The 19,613-nt window shown below is 44.0% G+C and overlaps 1 protein-coding gene across 2 annotated transcripts in view; it reads right to left on the bottom strand.

Annotated features, from left to right (window-relative positions):
• Positions 1–19,613, bottom strand: part of ADAM19 (ADAM metallopeptidase domain 19) — a 111,451-nt gene that overhangs the window by 26,540 nt on the left and 65,298 nt on the right. For both annotated transcript variants that reach the window (XM_049874216.1, XM_049874215.1), the window contains exons 7-13: positions 19,200–19,265; positions 13,677–13,748; positions 8,998–9,164; positions 6,902–6,986; positions 5,543–5,682; positions 3,337–3,514; positions 612–701 (exon numbers count right to left, since the gene is read on the bottom strand). In XM_049874216.1, coding sequence (XP_049730173.1) covers positions 612–701; positions 3,337–3,514; positions 5,543–5,682; positions 6,902–6,986; positions 8,998–9,164; positions 13,677–13,748; positions 19,200–19,265 — 798 coding nt within the window. The remainder of the gene's footprint in view (positions 1–611; positions 702–3,336; positions 3,515–5,542; positions 5,683–6,901; positions 6,987–8,997; positions 9,165–13,676; positions 13,749–19,199; positions 19,266–19,613) is intronic.

Consider the following 19,613-nt stretch of genomic DNA (forward strand, 5'->3'; position numbering starts at 1 on the left):
AATATATGTTTCATGGGGCTTCTGAGGTAATTAGATAATGTATACAAAAGGTTCAGCACAGCGCCTAGCATCTAATCAGAGGTCCATTAATGTTAATCAAAATTATTATAATTATTAGCTCCAAATAAAATCAAGCTTACTCTCTCTGGACACTTAAAAAAAAAAAACCATCTCCCCAAAGCATAGCGCTCTGGGATGATTTGAACTCAGTGAGGTCCAGTATAAACCAAAACCAAACCAGCTGCTGTCAAGTCGACTCTGACTCCTGGAGACCCCATATGCATCAGAGTAGAACTGTGCTCCATAGGGTTTTCCACGGCTAGTTTTCAGAAGTAGATTGCCAGGCCTTTCTTCCAAGGCACCTCTAGTGGACTAGAACCTCTAACCTACCAGTTAGCAGCTCAGCATGTTAACCATTTGCACCACCCAGGGACTCCTGAGGCCCAGTAAAGGCAATAGTGAACTTTCTTTGTACAGCCTTTCCAGCTCCATATTTCTGAATACGATCCTCCCCCCAGGATGAAGGCTGAACCCCAGTCATCACTCCCCAGCCCCCAGCAGAACAGTCTGCTGTCAGGTCAGAAGCCTGGGCAGGGGGAGAAAGGCCTTACCTTACACCGGTGACAGCAAGAGCCATGGGCGCACTCAGCCCCTTCCCGCAGGGTACAATTGGAAGCATTGCAGCAGGGGTTATTACATTCCTGTGGGAGGCAGCGGGAGTGAGGTGTGAGCAGGGCCTCTGGGGCAATCAGGCAGGGAGACAGGGAGGCTGGGGGAGGAAAGGTCTTCACCTACTTTCCGCATTTCCCAACCCAAACACCCCTGGAGCTCAACCTCCCAGAAACTCTATGAAAAAAAAAAAATCTCTTTATACCTTTAGCATTAAGGCTAAAAAAAAAATAGTTGCTGTAGAGTCAGTTCCAACTCATGACAACCTTACGTGTGTCAGAGTAGAACTGCACTCCATAGGGTTTTCAATGGCTGACTTTTCAGAAGTTGATTGCCAGATCTTTCTTCTCAGGCACCTCTGGGTGGACTCAAACCTCCCACCTTTTGGTTATCAGCCAAGCACATTAACCATTTGTACCATCAAAGGGACCATAAGAAAATCAAAACACCAGACCCACTGCCATTGAGTTGCTTCAGGCTCACAGCAACCCTACAGGACAGAGTAGAACTGCTCCATAGGGTTTCCAAGGAGCAGCTGGTGGATTTGAACTGCTGACCTTTTTGGTTAGCAGCCAGGCTCTTAACCACTGCACCACCAGGGCTCAAAGGCACTATAGATATATCCAAATCACTATGTAATGTGTCCTTCCAGCACTTACCATGGTGTATTATACGCTTTTGCAATTATTTGCTCATGTGTGTTTCCCCATTAGGCTGTGAGCTTCACAAGGACAGGGATCTTTTTGCTCCCCATCCTATCCCCAGGACCCAAGGCAGCAAGCACACTACACTTAGTAAATACACTGAAACCTATCAGAGCCGGAACTTGACAGGACTGCCTTGTTTTTCTGGGTCTCGCAAGTTTTCTACCTTTGACAGGTACAGCCTTACCACTTTTCTCTCTCTCCTTTTAGTGGAAAACATTTGAGTTTTCCTTCTCTGACAGGTTTCTGCCTTACACAGGTCCTGGCTTTTGCACGTTTTACTGTACTTGTTGACTAAATGGCTGCCCTAAATACAAGCCAACTCAGCGAGCCCACTCTCGGGCTGCTCCTCAACCCTGCAGGCCCTCCACAATAGCACGGCTCCCTCCTTTCTGAAGGGTGTGGGGCTGATCACTTTGGACTCCTGGTGGTGGCATGGTGGCATCTTTAATTCTTTTTTAATATGAAAGTTACATGATTGGGTTAAAAAAAAAAATCGAGCCAGAGTTATAACACTAGTTATTAACTAGTTATAAAATCAAAGTCTTTTTCCAAATATATGGACTCTCGATCGCACCTCATAGTTAACCGTTACTCTTGTATTCTTCCCCAAGCTGTTACACACGTGTTCAAATATGTTTTCATCCTTCAAAATATAGTAATGAAACTATCCAGTTCTGCTTTTTTCAAGACAGTATGCAACTGCTTAAACTGTGCTACGCTGTGAGGCTATCACCGTGATCACTGCAGAGATCAGAAGGAAGAAAAGTAAACGGTTCTGCTCCTTCTTCCTCATAGCGGCTTTTTCGAGATTTGACAGCACTTCCTACATCCCCTTTCAGTCATTTACTCTCCGGGCTAAGCGGTCCAAGCTTGTTATTTTAAGCATCCTCACAAGGCCCAGGTTTAAGTCCACATATCCGGCTGTGTGGCCTCCAGGATAAATTCAGCGCAGCTGGAGGGCCAAGGAGACCATCTGTAGCTCCACTTGGGAAGAGGCAGCCAACACGCCGCATGATTGTGGTTCCTGGTGAGACCCAGACACTCACAAGGAGAACTCCACTCTGGGTGTGGACACAAGCAGGGCCAACCCCAAACTGGGACAGGCTGCAGGAATGGTCCGTGTCGAAGGCTTACTCTCCACATCTTATTTGTGATGGGGTCTTTGATAGCCATGAGTAGGAAATGTCTGTGATTCAGAAATTTCCAATTGTTTTCTCTCTCTCACACTCTTTTTTTTTGGTAAATATTTTATCAGTTTTATTTTGTTTTTATGTTGATATTTTTTTATTGTTGTAAAAATATGTACATATAACACAACATTGGCCAATTCGACATTTTCTGGGTGTACAGTTTAGTGATACCAAGTACATTAATCATGTTGTGCACCCATTACCCATAATGGTTGCCAAGTTTCCCATCGCCATAAACAAACACTCACTGCTTACTAACCAACGGCTCCCCATTTCCCCCTCCCTGCCATCCCTGGTAACCACTAATAAACTTTGGTCTCTAGACATTTGCCTCTTCTTGTTATTTCATGTAAGGGAGATCATACAATATTTGTTCTTTTGTGACTGACTTATTTCACTGAGGATAATGTTTTCAAGGTTCATCCATGTTATAGTATAGATCAAGGCTTCATTTCTCTTAGTGGCTGAGCAGTATTCCATTGTGTGTAGGTACAACAATTCATTTATTCCTTCCATTGATGAGCACTTAGGTTGTTTCCACCTTTTGGCTATTGTGTATAGTGCTGCAATGAACAGCGGTGTACATGTGCCTGTTGGAGTTGCTGCTTTCAGGTCTCTTGGGTATACCTAAGAGTGGAACTGATGGGTTACATGGTATTTCTGTACTTAACTTTTTGAGGAACCACCAAACCGTTGCTTTCTCTTTCGACCTTGAGCTTTGAAACCAATACACATTCTCCCCTCCCACCACCACCACCACAACACCTTACCTCTTCCTCCCCACAGTCACACTCTTCCCCATCTTCCAGGTATCCATTCCCACACCTCCGGCCTCCATACAGCATCCTGGTGTCCGGCATGTTGGAGAGACACATCCCACCACCTGACTGCAGATACCTGTCCAACTCCTTCCTGTTGCATCCATTGAACACTCTGGGAAAGGGGTGTCTGGCAGAGAACAAGGTTGAAGTTAGTTGGGAGTTTGGGCAGCAAGCAATCAAAAAGCTGTCAATCCTGCTACGTAGGTGGGAGATTCCACCTGAACTCCAGCCCCATAGTCCATGCACATACATCCCGACCCCCACCCCTTAGAACCAAAAGAGTAAAAGGTCCTGGGTCTCACTATAAAAACCATAACCCATTGCCATCGAGTCGATTCCGACTCATAGTGACCCTATAGGACAGAGTAGAACTGCCCCATAGAGTTTCCAAGGAACGCCTGGCAGATTTGAACTGCCGACCTCTTGGTTAGCAGCTGTAGCACTTAACCACTAAGCCACCAGGGTTGCCAATATAGGCAGAAAAAAAACAAAAGCCATACCTTCCTTTTACTGTGGGCAGTACTGCTATTTTGGTCTATAAAGCAACCCCAAATTTTTAAAATGGATTAAAGGTTAAACACTGGGCAATTTCCTTCAGTTTTCCGGTATGTCGCAAGCAATTTGTTACTAATAATTGTTAAACTACTAAATTTGTGAACAATTTAAAAACAAGTTGGAATAATAATTAAGATAACTCTCAATTCATTTGTCTTCAGGTATGCTTTTTTGATTGGGAGGGAAAGAGGTGAGCTTGGAGTAACGGTGAACTGATACGGATTTGAGAATGACCCAAGGAGCAGTATCCTGCATGTAAACATCATCCTTTGTGTGTCACAGCCAAGGAGTGATGAAAAAACACTGGACAAAGGATTTCCAAGAAAGCTGCATTTCCTCTTGGAGACACGAAAATGCCACTCTCTAAAAATCATAAGCACCCTCTAATGGTTTGGGGTGGGGTGAACATAAGCTTCCACTGGAATGCCTCCCCAAAAGTGGCTCGGGTCCTAAAGAACCCAATGCTCTGTGCTATCTTGAGTCCAAACACTAAGAGATAAGTCCTTGAAAAAAACTCCAGAATTTTCCTTCAAGGATTCTGTTTTAAAAAAATCCCTTGTGACCATAAGGGAGATGCAGCTGCCTCATCCTTGTTCCTCATGATAAACGCAGCCTTTGGGGTGTGTGGATGCTCTCCTTCCTTCTCTTTGTTCTGGAGGCTGCATCAGAGCTTTCAATCAAGGATCTAACAGCACTGATCACACTCCCTGGGATGGAGAAATCAAAGGTTGTAGCTGTTATCAAAATGGGTCCTCATCTGGGCCAATAGATGGATCTTGATCAAAAAGAGGAAAACCATGGAACAAAATTTCAAATTCTTATAGAAGCCAGACTTACTGGACCCATTGAAACTGGGGTAACCCCTGAATCTGTTGCCCTGAGATAATCTTTCAGCCTTGAACTGAAACTATCCCACAGAGTCATCTTTAAACTAAACCACAGTTAAGCTCAACTAGTAAATAATGTTTGCCTTCAGCATTGTGCTCTTTTAAAGGTTGGAATTAGTTAGGAGTCTGGGCAGCAAGCAATGGAAACAGCTGTCGATCCTGCCATCTTTGAGGATGTATGAGATTAAGTTAACAACAGTAACTCTAAAACCCAGAGGAGAGGTTCAGGGGACAGAGAGTCTCAGTTAATGATGGTGAAACGATGTGGGTAGAGATAGCAAGAATGGTGAAGAATGTAACCAATTTCATTGAACTGTACATGTAGAAAATGTTAAATCAGCGTATGTCTTGTTACGTATATTTCCATCAAAAATTAAAAAAAAAAAAATTGGTTGGCACGAAATATTCATAAATATACATGCGGTCAGGCTAATTTTACAGCCAAAGGCCCTTAGAGAGAAATGAAATATATCTTAGGGTCCCACCAGCACAAAACTTCTTGCTAGAAACCTAGTGCTCCTTCCACACACCTGCCTCCTTGGTCCTCTTGCCATTTCTTTGGTGTAAAAACCACAGTTCCCTCCAAGGCCCCCAAAGAAGTATAAGAGAGGCTCCCTGGGGCTAGCTGGGAGAAACCCTTGAGTCACACTGGCCACGCTTGTCCTGCTCTCCTCCCCATCCTCACCCTTCCTGGCAGCTTCTGCTTGACTCACCCGGTGGCCGCAGCCATGATGCACCCACCGTCAGCCGCGCTGGCCGAGCAGCAGTCTGCAGAATCGTGGCTCATGCCGAAGTTGTGGCCCATTTCATGGGCCATGGTGGCAGCCACACCAATGGCATTCTCGGAGTGGTCCTGCTCAGGGAGAGAGTTCGGATCAGAGGGCTCGTTCTGCCTCCTGTCTACATCCCGACCTTTTCCTTAGCCAAGCGGTGCTGCTCCCCATTGACTCCGTTATCCCTGAGCAAACAGGCTGTCAACTGGAAGTCTAAATCCACTGATGCTGGTAATTAGGAAGTCGAATGCTTAAAAGTCCATATTTCCTGAGTTCCTCAAGGTTGGAGGCTACGTCTGACCCATCGATAAATTCCCTAACCAATAAACACTTTCTGAATAAAAGAGGAGGATTTTGCCATTCTTTCTCTTAACATAGAGATCTCTCCAGGCTATAAAGGAACTGATGCGGGAAATACCACATGAGTCAAACATGAAGTGTTTCTGGCCCAGGGCTTTCTGAGAAAGCCCATGAGATAGACACATACCAGGCACGCCACCTAGGATAGTGCCTGGCATTTAATCATAAGAAGCAAAAGCTAATGAAACAAACAACAACAACAAAAAAATAAATAGAAAAGAAGCAGCAAAAACAGATTATAACACTTAGGTATGTTTCTTACATCATAATTCTCAGTCTAACCCTAAGATTATAAATCGTAAAATTCTTTTTCTATTTTCTAATGGAGGAAATGCATTAACTTGCCCAAAGTCTTATTTGCTATTTAAACCCAACTGATTTTGACTCTAGAGCCTGTGGTTTTAATCTCTATGCTACACGTGTTAGTAAGCACTAGATGGGTGAAGGGATGGACAAACAGATGGACAGCAAGCCTCCTTAATAGCTAATTCACAGATTAGAAATGAATCCTCAAAGCATCCCCACAAAGTCAGAGAGAATTTCAAAAGAAGACAGTAATTTCCTAACCATGACTTTGAGAAAGGCTCTTGTTTCCGAAGGACACATGTAACAATGCAAGACCTGAAATAAAAATGCTTTTATCTCTATTATCTTACTATTCCCCAGTCCCTGGTTTGGAACATATGAGAGATTGAGTGATGTATTAATAGCTTCAGGGTTCTTCTGAGCTTGAAAATCAAAAATAAACTCTAAGAAATGAAAATTCACTCCTGGGGACCTCTATCTCTTAGAATTTAATGGTTTCGTTTCAAGAAATTGCCCTGCTTCCTGTCCAAGCTCTTTTTTCTGCAATAATAAAGATTAAATTATTTTATGAAAGATGTCTTGTGAGGGCATTTTATCAGCTTCTGTAACACGGGAACACTCGCTGAGACTCACCATGTTCACACCTCCAGACTGGTACACAGAGCACATGGCCATGAGGGGGGCCAGGCCAATGGTGGTGCCGTGGAAGGACATACCCCTGAGAGAGAAAAGGAGAAATAAGAGGTGACTCGGGTGGAGGCTGAGAGGGCTGTTCTCATGTGCCCAGAAGCGAGTGGCCACCATGGCTCCTTAGCTCTAGTGACATTCAAGATCATTCCCAAGGGGAGAAGCCCGGGTATCCAGGCCAACTGGACAACCTCCAGGTCACCACAGCTCTTATTTCCTCTCACCTCCTCCGCTACTGCTCCAGAGAAGCAGAAAGAGAGTGAAGAGGCCACTTTTTCCCACAATGTGCCCATAGCCCCATTCTCTGGAAGGAAAAGGGCAGGGCTTACAAACCTGCATTCCATTCTTGCTGGACAGGAAAAGGTCAGAGGGAGGGCCTGGTGAAGAGGGCACAAGCTCTGATGCTGAAGTGAATCATGCCCACTTCCGGCAGCTGCCAAGGTCCCATGCCAGCATCCCTGGCTCTATGGTGTGTGTGTTTGTGTGTGTGTGTGTGTGTGTGTGTGCGTGCGTGGAGCAGGTGGGACCAGGGCAGCAGCTGTGAGGGCTGATCCTTCATCCCCACATCACACTGGGGCCAAGGAAACAGATGTGTCCCATCAAGGACCTCACCAAGTGCAGCTGGGTGCAAGAATGAGCCATTTCTGCTTTTGATTTGCAATTGTGATCCTAATCTGCCAACAGCCAGCAACATTTCCCCCAGCTTAATATACTTCTCTCTCAGCTATATGCAACCAGGGCAGGGAAGAAGGAATAAATAAAATACAAGTCTTTTCATGCATGCCACAAACACATAATTTATTTAAAGAATCTATGTGGAAATTCATTATGTGGTACTTTTATATTTCCATGTTTGTCTTCTCATCTAGGCCATGAAATCTCTGAGAGCTGGGACTATTTTATTTGCTCTGGGGTCACCAGGACCTAGTATACAATCTGATACACAGTGGGTAATTAACAGATGCCAGTTGAATTAAAGGCACACTTACCTTCGGAGAAACAATTTGCAAAGGCATATGGAAAATATATACAAATCTATATGAAACCCTACTGATTATTTTATAAACCCATTTTATGGCCTTGGGGGGAGTCATACTAGAAACCTAAATTCAAGGCCTTGCCCAAAGGAGTGAGCCATGCTTCTGTGAGCTCAGGCCAAATGTGTCAGTACCCAAAGACTCTTCCTAGGTCAAAGTACCACATGAAGTAAACACTTACAGTCTAGGTTTCCAGTACAGTTACTTTCTTCAGTTCCTTTAAAAGTGTAAATGAAGGGAAACTCTGAGCACTCAGAGACATATTTGGGGGACAGAAGAAAACTGGTTTTATGATATATGTGCTTTTTGTTGTAGCTGCCTCAAAATACCTTTGGAAGTCAACACTAATAAATATCAAATAATCACCTTTAGGGGCCTGTCATGTGCCACCATGACCCTTGTCAGTGTCTGTTCTTTTCCCTCCAGGACTGAAGAACATCCAACATAAGTTCCCCCTCCCCCCATCCCCATCCCAATCCCAATGTCTCCCACCCATCAAACAGAGTTCTTGCATGATCTGCCACTTGGACCCTGGGGCACTCAGCCCTGAGCTCCTGGAAACAAGGTGAAGGATAACTCAAGGAATGTCTCTCCTGTGGCTGTGTTGGGGGATTAACTCATGTACTCAAACATGGTCATGGAGATCAAGATGAGCCCCTGAGAAAGTGTTTCAAAGCGGCCCGCTTCACAAATGGATACTCAATGGCTTCAGACCCTCTGCTGAATATGAGTAAGGCTGATTTTTCATCTAGGTTTTCAGCACTTCTTGGGATTGTTATGCCTCCCAGGCTTTTTAATATTTTTCTGGGTATGCTGGGCACAGAGCACAGGTCTGAGAAATACTGGCATATCTGGACCAGAGTGTCAAGATGGCCTTGTACAACCAATCCTCTCCACGAGCGAAAGAGAGAGACAAACACGGAGCATCTGTACTGCAGGCAGAGGCTAGCAGCGTTAGCTTTGCATCAGACACCAACACAACACACAGGGGAAGAGGCTATTTACGTGATTAACTGTGCGTTGTCATGGTTCTTCTGGGTGAGTAGCTTGCGCCTCCAGCTAAGAAATGACCAGAGGGTAGAATACGGATTCTCTGAAACTTCACACAAATTCCCATGAGTCCACACTTCCAAGCCCACGAGGGCAATCCGGATGTTCAAGGATCGGTAGAACTGAAAGCACACACAGAAAAGCCACATTATCTGTCAACCACCTGGGTTTTATAAGCGTCTTCCTAGGCTAAGAGCTCAGAAGGCAGATACCAGATTTCTCTTCTCCACATGCCTCCAAGGGGAGTGTTTTGGGTTGAACTGTGTCCCCACTTCAAAAAAAAAAAAAGATACATTTAAGTCCTAACCCCTGGTATCCGTGAGTGTAACCTTGTTTAGAAATGGAGTCTTTGAAGGTGTTATCAGTTAGGTTAACATGAGGTCATACCAGAGTAGGGTGGATCCTAATACAATATGACTGATGTCCTTATAAAAGAGGAGAGCCCAGCTACCACTACCAATCATTCTGACCAGGGACAAAATAGATGGTTCCAGATAGAACGTGAGAACATTATAGAACAAAACTCAAATTCTTAAAAAAAAAAAGCTAGACTTACTGGACAGGTAGAGACTAAAGGAACTGAGACTATCACCCTCAGATACTCTTTAAACTTTGACCTGAAACCACTCCTGCAGGTCACCTTTCAGCTAGATAACAGACTGGCTCATAAAATAAACAATATCACCTGCGAGTACTGTGCTCCTTTAAAAAAAATTCATCTATATGAGAAGAAATGGTCAACATTTACCCTAAAGCAAAGATGAAAAAGTCAGAGGAGGCAGGGAAACGGAAATGGAACAACAGAACAGAAATAATGCGGATGCTACCACAGTGTGGAAAATGTGACCGATGTCACTGAACAGTATGTACAGAAACTGTTAAACGGGAACCTAATTTGCCGTGTAAACTTTCACCAAAATACAATCAACTTGATTCTGACTCACAGGGACCCTATAGGACAGAGCAGAACTGCCCCAGAGGGTTTCCGAGGAGCAGCTGGTAGATTTGAACTGCCGACCTTTTGGTTGGCAGTCAAGCTCTTAATCACTATGCCAACAGGGCTCTAAAATATTTATAGAAAAAAATTAAAATAAAATAAAAGAGGAGAGACAAACAGAGGGAAGATGGCCACATGAAGATAAAGGCAAGGATTGGAGTGATCTACAAATCAAAGAAACACAAGTATTGCCAGCCATCACCAGAAGCTAGAAGAGAGGCATAGAACAGATTCCCCCTCAGATCCATCCCTAATTTTGGACTCCTAGCCTCCAGAACTGTGAGACAATAAATTTCTTTTGGTTTTAGTCACTCAGTTTGTGGTACTTCATAACAGCAGCCCAGGAACTAATGTAGGGAAGAAGGTACAGGCGTTATTACTCACATTTTTCAGAACAGAAAAATTGGGGAAATGAAATCTTGGGAAAGACGTATAACATTCTCATAGCATCCTGGTGGCAGAACTGGGGTTATTCAGTTCAGAGAAGACTAGATAGGACATAAAAGGATCAGCATTGTTCTGCCTGGTCCTGAAGAAGGGCTTCAATCAATAAGTAAAACAGACAGGAAAGACAAGTTTCAAAGCTGGTCGTCAGGAACCTCAGAGCTAAGCTTTGCTGTGCTCGGTAATAAATACTGGGCTGTCTAGTACGATTCTCTCTCCCAGTTCTTTACATGGTCTTATTTTTTTTATATATGTCTAAATGGTTCTCTTGTATATGGATTTTTAAACAATTTCTTGAGGTAAAATTTACATACCAAGAAATCTCCCCTTTTTAGCATACAATTTAATAATTTTTAGTAAATTTAATATATTATGAAACCATTACCATATCCAATTTTAGAATACTTTCATCACATCAGTAAGATCCTTCATAACCTTTTACAGTCATTCGCACCCCCCAACCTAGGCAACCACTAATCTACTTTCTGTCTCTATAGATTTGCCTTTCACTGGACAGTACTTATAAATGGAATCATACAATATGCAGTCTTTTGTGTCTGGGTTCTTTTCACTTAGCATAAGGTTTTTCAGATAAGTATTCCATTCCTTTGCATTGCTGAATAGTGTTATATTGTATCACTATATCAAATCATATATGGACATTTTATTGTAAGGTGTCTCTCGTTCATTTTGGAAATAAATGAGTATAAACAATATACAAATGGATGGATATGCTTACTCCCAAAACTCTCCTTCCCCATCACTGGAGGTGTTCAGGTTTTGTCAAGAATATCATAAGCAAGTTTCAGGCATTAGACTGACATAGGTCCTAGATAATCATCAGGGTCCTTTCTAACTCAGAGATCCTGAAATTCTGTAAACGAGATCTGACTATCTAGCCCCTTAAGACTAGAGCTATATCTAACCTTTAAGACATGAGGCCTTTCATCTCATATGCATATAAACAGGAAGAGGGTTTTCTTTAAAGCTAAGCCACAGGAAGGCATGGGCACAAGGGATCCTTTGATTGGCCTACTCTGAGATGCCTACCATAGAAACACAGGTCACATGAGCAGAAGATACCATTGTAATTCAAAGTTGGCACACACTGCCCTAGCTAAAAATAATAATCACAGCACCAATTTTATTAAGCACTTCCAGTGTACTAGGCACTGAGGCTTAAAGAAGCTCAGTAATTTGCTCAAAGTCTCAGCACTAAGTTAGTGGAGCCAGGATTAAAGTCCAGATTATCTGACCGCAAAGTCCACTCACAGCCCTGCACAGCTTAAGAGCTGGAGTGTTTACACATCTAGCCAAAATCAACTTGCTCTAAGAAGTTGTGGTCTAAGATGGGCTCCAGACCTGGGGAGGCTAGAATCAGTTAATTTCAAAGGCAATTTTACGTTCCTGTTCCAATTTAGGTCAATCATTAAAGAAAATACAGGATTCAGATTTCACCTTGAACTTGCTTTACTAGGAAGCTTTTTCAGGAGGTAAACTTGGCTTTTTCGCCAAGGGAAACATTTTGAATCGAGTTCATGATTCAGTAAATTAGTGTAGTTCATTCCAGCATTTGCTTCAACAATAGTTCAGTTCAAGCTCCTGGATCAGCAACTCTCAGAGAAGTAGGTGTGCCTTCCCTCACCCCAGACGGGAGAAACTAGCTGCTGGAGAGACAACCAAGACTGCTTCCCAGAATGGACAACCCAGCAAAGCTTGTGGCTTCAAGTAAGGACTGGGGTTTGCTGATGCCTCCCTTCTCCCTCCACGTTTCATCAGCATCCTTGATTCTATCACCCAGGCCAGCTGGAGAGTTCACAAAGGGGAGACCCAGCCAAGTCCCCCACTGCTGGGTCTCCACAACAATAGATGTCACTTGGCTGGTAGCAGGATCTACCTCCTGTATAGTCCCCAGGGAAATAAACTTTCTTGTTTTCCCAGATGTTGAGTGTGTCTGGGTTGCAGGATCATTCAGATGTTATTGCTGAGTGAGTTGTGAGCCAGACAGAGGAGTTAGAATAAGGTCCCCAAGAGACTGTGTCCATGGAGTCCTTTCTTCCAGGAAATGCCAGTGTTTGACTTTCACTTGACTCTAAGCTATGTTTCCAGAGCCACCTAAGGCAGAACAAAAACATGGGACATAACCAAAAAAAAAAACCAAATCCGTTGCCATTGAGTTGATTCTGACTCATAATGACCCTACGGAACAGAGTAGAACTGCCCCACACGGTTTCCAAGGAGCGGCTGGTAGATTTGAACTGCCAATCTTTTGGTTAGCAGCTGAGCTTTTAACCACTGCACCACCAGGGCTCCAAGAAGTTCTATAAGTGCTCTGAAATTATACAATAATTTTATCAAATTCTCAAAGAGACCTACAACTCCAACAATGTTAAAACTCCTTATTTTAAACTATACAATGCCAGTGTCAAGTGACTATTTTCATTCTAGGTTACCTACTCTTCTGCATTTTGTGCTACAACAAATACAAAGTATTTTCAAGTCTCAGACCAGCCTGTTCTAGTAAAATTGAAGTACTTAGATATTTCCTAAGAGGATGTTGGAAAAAGGCCTGGCCTAGGAAAGTTAACTATCTACCAGCTTCCTAGGAGGAAGGAAATAGTTTTAGAACTGTTTTACAGGTGGAGACTGTACAGACTGGCCCCAAAAAAACTATTTCTCCACACCCTAACCTACCTCAATTCCCTCCTAAACCAGAGAATCCTTAGGCCTTAACCCTGGAAGGAAATTTAAAGAGCTTTAAAGATCATGGGTTTTTTAACTGGGCTCCTCCGTGTCCTAGCTTCCTCAGGAGCCACAGCAGAGGGGAGAGGAAAGGGTCAGAAGAACAAAGCTTTGGGTCCTCATTGGCGTAAGATTTCGTTTTTAAAAAGGATTCTGTTGGGGAAAAAAAAAATTGAAAGTCATTGGTTTAGGCCAGCTCCTCTATTTTATAGGTTACAAATAAGAAAAACAAAACTGCAACCCAAAGAAGATGAGTTACCTGCCTACGGTCACATAGTTCAGGGCTTTTGTCAAGGTTATCCTGAGCCTCTATGTCATCACTCATTCTCTTACAGAAACTGGCTTGAGTGGCCAATCTGGCAGAAGGTAGCTCAGGTGCCATGTGATCTCCTGTCCTGCAGCCCCTCTGAGGGGCTGGCACCTTTCCCACAAAGTACACACCTGGTCTCACCTTATCAGCATAATTGGCGATCTCCATGAGCTTGTGTTTGGTGGCTTCCTGGTCTCGTCGATTCTTCTGAAACTAAATGGGACAAGCAAAACCGGTGAGACTCCAGAACCTCTCCCAGCACCCCTCCTGTGCCCCACTACTTATCTTTGAATTGGTTCATTTCTTTTGTCTTCTACGATCAGTCATTTATATATAACAATCTCCCCAACCACAGTGTCATCTCCTGAAGGGCAGGACCTGGGTCTCATACATGTCAGTATTTCCAGTTCCTAACCCAGCCTGAAAAAACCCATTGCTGTCGAGTGGATTCCAACTCATAACGGCCCCACAGGACAGAGTAGGATTGATCCGTAGGGTTTCCAAGGAGTGCCTGATGGATTCAAACTGCTGACCTTTTGGTTAGTAGCTGTAGCTCTTAACCACCAAGCCACCAGGGTTTCCATAGTTGCTACTAAAAAACCCAAAACCAAACCCAGTGCTGTTGAGTTGATTCCAACTCATAGTTACCTTATAGGACAGAGTAGAACTGCCCCATAGGGTTTCCGAAGAGCACCTGGTGGATTCGAACTGCTGACCCTTTGGTTGGCAGCCGTGGCACTTAACCTCTACGCCACCAGGGTTAAAATTAGCACAAGCAAATTTAACCTGGAGCCCAGGCTCTGCAGTGTTCTTGTTTTGGGAGCACACAGAGTCCTTCTGAAGACTCCCTTACACCCATCTGGTAAAAGCCAGATGCTGTTAAGTCTCTGATCCACTCATCTTCCAGAAAATAGGTGTAGAGGAAATATCTCACATTCATGTGGTCATGCAGCAGGGTACATCTGGTTAAAAGTTACAGTTGGGTCCCAAAAAAAGTTCATGATGTTGTCGTCAATGTTTTTAAGTAGACAACATCCATTGCTTTGGCTTCAAGGGGGAAAAAAAAACCCCTCATAATTCCTTGGGAAACATTCTGCTTTACATAAGGTAGGATCCTTTAGCTGTGTGAACAAAAACTAGTGCACACACTCTGTCTTCTGACATCCTGGTCATACACAACTTCAAAACCCTGGCAATTTCAACTGACATGTTATTTTAACATCTGAAAGGTGGATATAAATTACACATTGGGGCACAGTGTAGTTCTACTTCATTCTATTCAAAGGTGGCAGCTTGTTTTCCTAAACTTGCTGAGGGCAGAGGCTGTAGGTTTAAGCCCTAGTGGTGCAGTGGTTAAGAGCCTGGCTGCTAACCAAAAAGGTCAGCAGTTCAAACCCACCAGCTGCTCCTTGGAAACCCTATGGGGCAGTTCTACTCTGTCCTTTAGGGTCACTATGAATCTGAAGCAACTCAATGGCAATGGGTTTGTTTTTTTTGATTTTTTTATGGTCCCTTTGATGGTATAAATGGTTAGCGTGCTTGGCTGATAACATCAGGTCAACTGGCAGTGCCTGCCTGTGCTTCTACAGCAAAAAGAATTCTGAGAATGGGGCTAAGCAAGAAGAAGTGCTGCCCTCGATTAGAAATGTCTACCATGGGTAGCCAGGGAAAGACATTTCAGTATGAATGCCCCACACTGGTCAATACAGTCTCAAAAGGAGTGCTCTCTTGCAGCTACAATGATGAAGTAAAGCTTCATAGTGGAAAGCTAAAATTTGTTACAACTGCGATTTGAATTTGTAAACAAATGGCATGTCGTGTAGCCTGCAACTGTTATATGGAATCTCTGTACCTATTCACATTGGGTATACACTACACAGGTTACTTCAATTTGAATCCTTCATTTCCTTTTTCTACCTCATCCTACAAGAATATCCAAGAAAGAAACAAAAAAGAATAGCCAAATAAAACACCCTAGGAGGATATTTGTTTAGATGGGCTGTGTCCCAGCCCTGACACAGGGAAGAAATCCACTTTTTCTCCTTCTCTCCCTGTTTTGGGGCTTTCCCAGACTTCCTTGGAACACTGTCCCTCATTTGAAGAGAATATCGCTTTCACCACTGCCTTCTACAGAGTTAAATTCAATGTAAAGCCCTTTGACTTCGATCCTTCCAAGGTGTTAATCCTGAAGTTTCTTATTATGGGGTCATCCCATTTCTAAACTGACCTCATAGCACAGAAAGCATTACAGCATTTCCATTCATTTAGTGAGTATTTATTAGAACATAAAGGTCAGATTTCAATATTTTCAAAATATATTAACCTTATCTTCAGACAATTGCCCAATAATGCCCACCATAGTTTAAGGAATGTGTTATGTTGTCAGGAATTGTCTGAAGCAGGAGTCGGCAAACTTTTTCTCTAAAGGGCCTGAAAATGAATGTAAGACTTTGTGGGCCATATATTGTCTCTGTCACAACTACGCAACTCTACCATGGGGCAGTATATAAACCAAGGGGCACAGCTGTGTTCTAGCAAAACTTTATTTACAAAAACAGGTTATGGGCTGGATGTGGCCATAAGCCATAAATTGCCAATCCCTGGTCTAAAGTAAGGAATATGTGAACCCCCTATTTTCTAGGGGGCACAGGAAGTAAAATGTGGTGCATAACCCATCCTTTCCCAAGTACCCCACAATCTATGTGTATGATGAAACTCCTTTGCAAGCCTCTTTGTACAGCTACAACCTATCTCCTCCTACAGCATCCCCTCTTGCTCTCTTTTCCCCCTTGGATTCCCTGTTTTACCCGAGGAACGAATAGGCTGAGAACCAGTCCAGGTGCTCCGACCTGGGCCCAGGCAGTGAGGAGCTGTGTGATCATTTTCTTACCTCCAACAACTCTCTCTCTAGGCAGCAACACTGTCTCACTTCCCCTCTCTGCGTCTACTCCCTGCTCTGAGGTCAGAGCCCAGGAGAAGCCTGCCCTGCCTCAGCACCAGGTTGTAAATCACAGAAAAGGCAATCCTCCCTTCCCGTCATCTCCGATTAATTCCTTGTGAGGCATACATTTCTGCCTTCAGAGGATGAGGGAGTGTGGGAGAGGCATTCATGAGCCTGTGAGCTCAGCCTGGCCTCTGATAACCCCCACCCACCCCCTCACATGAGTCACCACAGCCTTGGGCAGAGGAGTACCCAGGACCCCATAAAGGAGCACATCCTCTTATCCGCGGTGGCTGCATGAACGTGCCTTGTTGGACCCACGCTGGAAATGTCTGTGCAGCAGGTGCTGAAGGTGCTCGTCTCTGCAACAGGAAGAGGCGGCAAGGAGCCACGGCGCTGTAGGTGACACCACAGTGCTGGAAGCACCTTGAGCAGACATACTTCCTCTCGGGGGTTTGCCGAGACCCTGGAGGTCAGCAGAACTAAAACGCCAAATCCTTGGCTGGCCTCCTCTTGTCCAGCTATGGGGAACACGCACCCAGTGATCTTTAAAACCCTGCATCCAGATTCCACTGGGCAGGCGGGGCAAAGTGCAGGGCCGAAGGGTTGGAAGGCCCCACCTTTAACCTACAGCAGCTGCGTTTCTCTATGCAGAAATATTGGGGCTTTCATTTGAACAAAGGATTTGGTGTCTGGGAAAAAAAGTGGCTAAAGCCCACTGTGTTAGATAATCTTAGATGCAAAGCTTAAACCAAAAAATGTCAGAGCCAGAGGGGCTCAGCTTTCTTCCAGCCACCTTCCCACTAGAGGCAGTTATGTCAGGCAGAGCTACAGGCTAGAGACGCAGATTTGGGACATTCTCCCATGACTGTGGAGCCTTTGCTTACAAACCAGCTTTGGATTTTGCTCTCTGCACTGCTCCCCTACCCTATACACACAGCAGTCTTTGGAAGGAAAAACAACAGAAATGGGGGGAGGGGGGGAAGCCGAAGGCTGCTGGGAAAACCAATATGGACATCAATTAAAAAGCTAAACTCTACTCAAAGCAGAACACAATGTTCCCTCAGCCTGGAGTGCCTTTCACTTCCACTTCTCTGCCCAGTTAACTCCTCCTTGTTCTACAACATAGCTCAAGAGCCACCTCCTCTTGCCACTAGCATGGAAGGCAGGTCTCCTGATGTGAACACGAGTGCTCTTTCCCTACCCCTCCCGGTCTCCAGAATCTGTGTCTGGGGATTCCAGACTAGGTTGTTGTTGTTAGGTGCCTTCGAGTAGATTTTCAACTCATAGCAATGCAATGTGACAGTGTAGAACTATCTCAGGGTTTCCTAGGCTGTGATCTTTATGGAAGCAGATCACTAGGCTTTTCTCCGGCAGAGCCGCTGGGTGGGTTCCAACAGCCAACCTTTTGGTTAGCGGCTGAGCACTTAACCATTGCACCACCAGGGCTCCTTCCAGACTAGGTAAGGCCACCTATAATGAGGCCTTTGTGTAGGTGGTAACTACATCATTTGGATGGGTACAAAACAGACCTGCCTTGTGATGAGTTTTATCCTAAGGGAAGCCCCAGGTGAGCATGCATGGTATTAGAACACCAAGACTGCTCAGCTCAACACGACACTGGGTGACAGAAGATATGCTTAGTTATGGGACTGCATACGGTGAGAATCGGAGGTAAAACGCGGCAAATACAGGGGCTGGGGCAAAACCCATTCTTCAGGTGCCAGCCTAAACATCTCTGCCTCAGATTAGCTTTCTCTGATTCCCAAAACCACACTGGATCCCCTATTACATGCACGCTACCATGCTGTACTTTCCCATCTTAGCAGTTATCACACTGGGAACTATAGTTTCTTGGGCTGTCACTGTAAACTCTGATGCCAGGCCAGGTCTGTCTAGGTCAGAGCTGTATCTCCTGGTGCCAGACACAGTGCTTGGCACATAATAGAAAACCAAGAAATTGCTAACGAATAAGTGAAGCTGAATGAATGAGCAAGATAACTGTTCATCAAATCTAAGAACCCAAAGACCCTCAAGAATGTCTAATTTCAGGAATATGGAATTAAAAGGTAAACTTGCTAGTCCTTCAGGTTAGTAGTTCTCAAACTTGACCTTCCATAAGACCACTCAGAGGACTTGTTAAAATATGAATTTTTGGACCCCACCCCTACAGTGTAGGATTCAGTTGGTCTGAGGTGGAACCCAGAATTTGCATTTTTCATAAGTTTCCAGGTGATATTGATGCTGTTGGGTCTAGGGACCACATTTTGGGAACTTCTGCTTTTGGTTCTCATTTGGCATCAACATGATTATAAACGTGGACCCACATATGGGCAAGGAAATTTGATTCAATCAGATTCAATTATCTTTGTAAAGAAAACACAAGATTTAAAAATTTCTAAAGAAAAATTCACAGACTCCTAAGAATAAGCTGCCTAGCCTAAAGGTCTTCAGTCCCAGTCTAAGAAATATTAATTCAGATAATTGCCCTGATTCTCTGTATGACTGATGTATTGAGCTAGAAGAGATTTTCCTTTGTTTGTTTTTTTACCCAACTATGTTTAAAATGGCAAAAAGAGCCCTTGGTCAGATTTCAGGTCAAAATTGTATGATGAACCAGAGAAAGATGAATGTGTCAGTATTTCCCCAAAGTAGCTTGAAACCTGGAATGGAAGCTGTCAAGAGAGCAATTTTTCTGCTAAAGCCCTTTGCCTCCCCCTTACCTCTGCATAATCAGCCACGAGATAAAGTTCCACATACTTCATGGAGTGTAAATCTTCCCTTTTCATCTAAGAAAAAGATATAAGAGATCAGAACTGGACTTGGCCTCATTTCAAAAAACTGCTAAGAAATGCAGCCTGTCAGTAAGCAGTTGACCTCCTTACTCATTTTGTACTGCAACACTAGGAGCAGTCCTGGCTGCAGTCACCACCACCCTCTCTACACCTTCCACCCGCCATCTTGATTATCATTGGAGATGGCTCTGGGATGCGGATCCAGTCCTTTGTTCTCAAAAAACAATGAGCTGAGCTGGCTAATACCGGCAGACCAGAGGCCAACACACTCTGAGGGAACATGCTGACAGTCAAGTTCCCAAAGAACATTTAAACCACATACCTCTATTTTAAGTATAAATA

This window comes from Elephas maximus, chromosome 2 (genome assembly GCF_024166365.1).
Source record: "Elephas maximus indicus isolate mEleMax1 chromosome 2, mEleMax1 primary haplotype, whole genome shotgun sequence".
NCBI classification, from domain to species: domain Eukaryota; kingdom Metazoa; phylum Chordata; class Mammalia; order Proboscidea; family Elephantidae; genus Elephas; species Elephas maximus.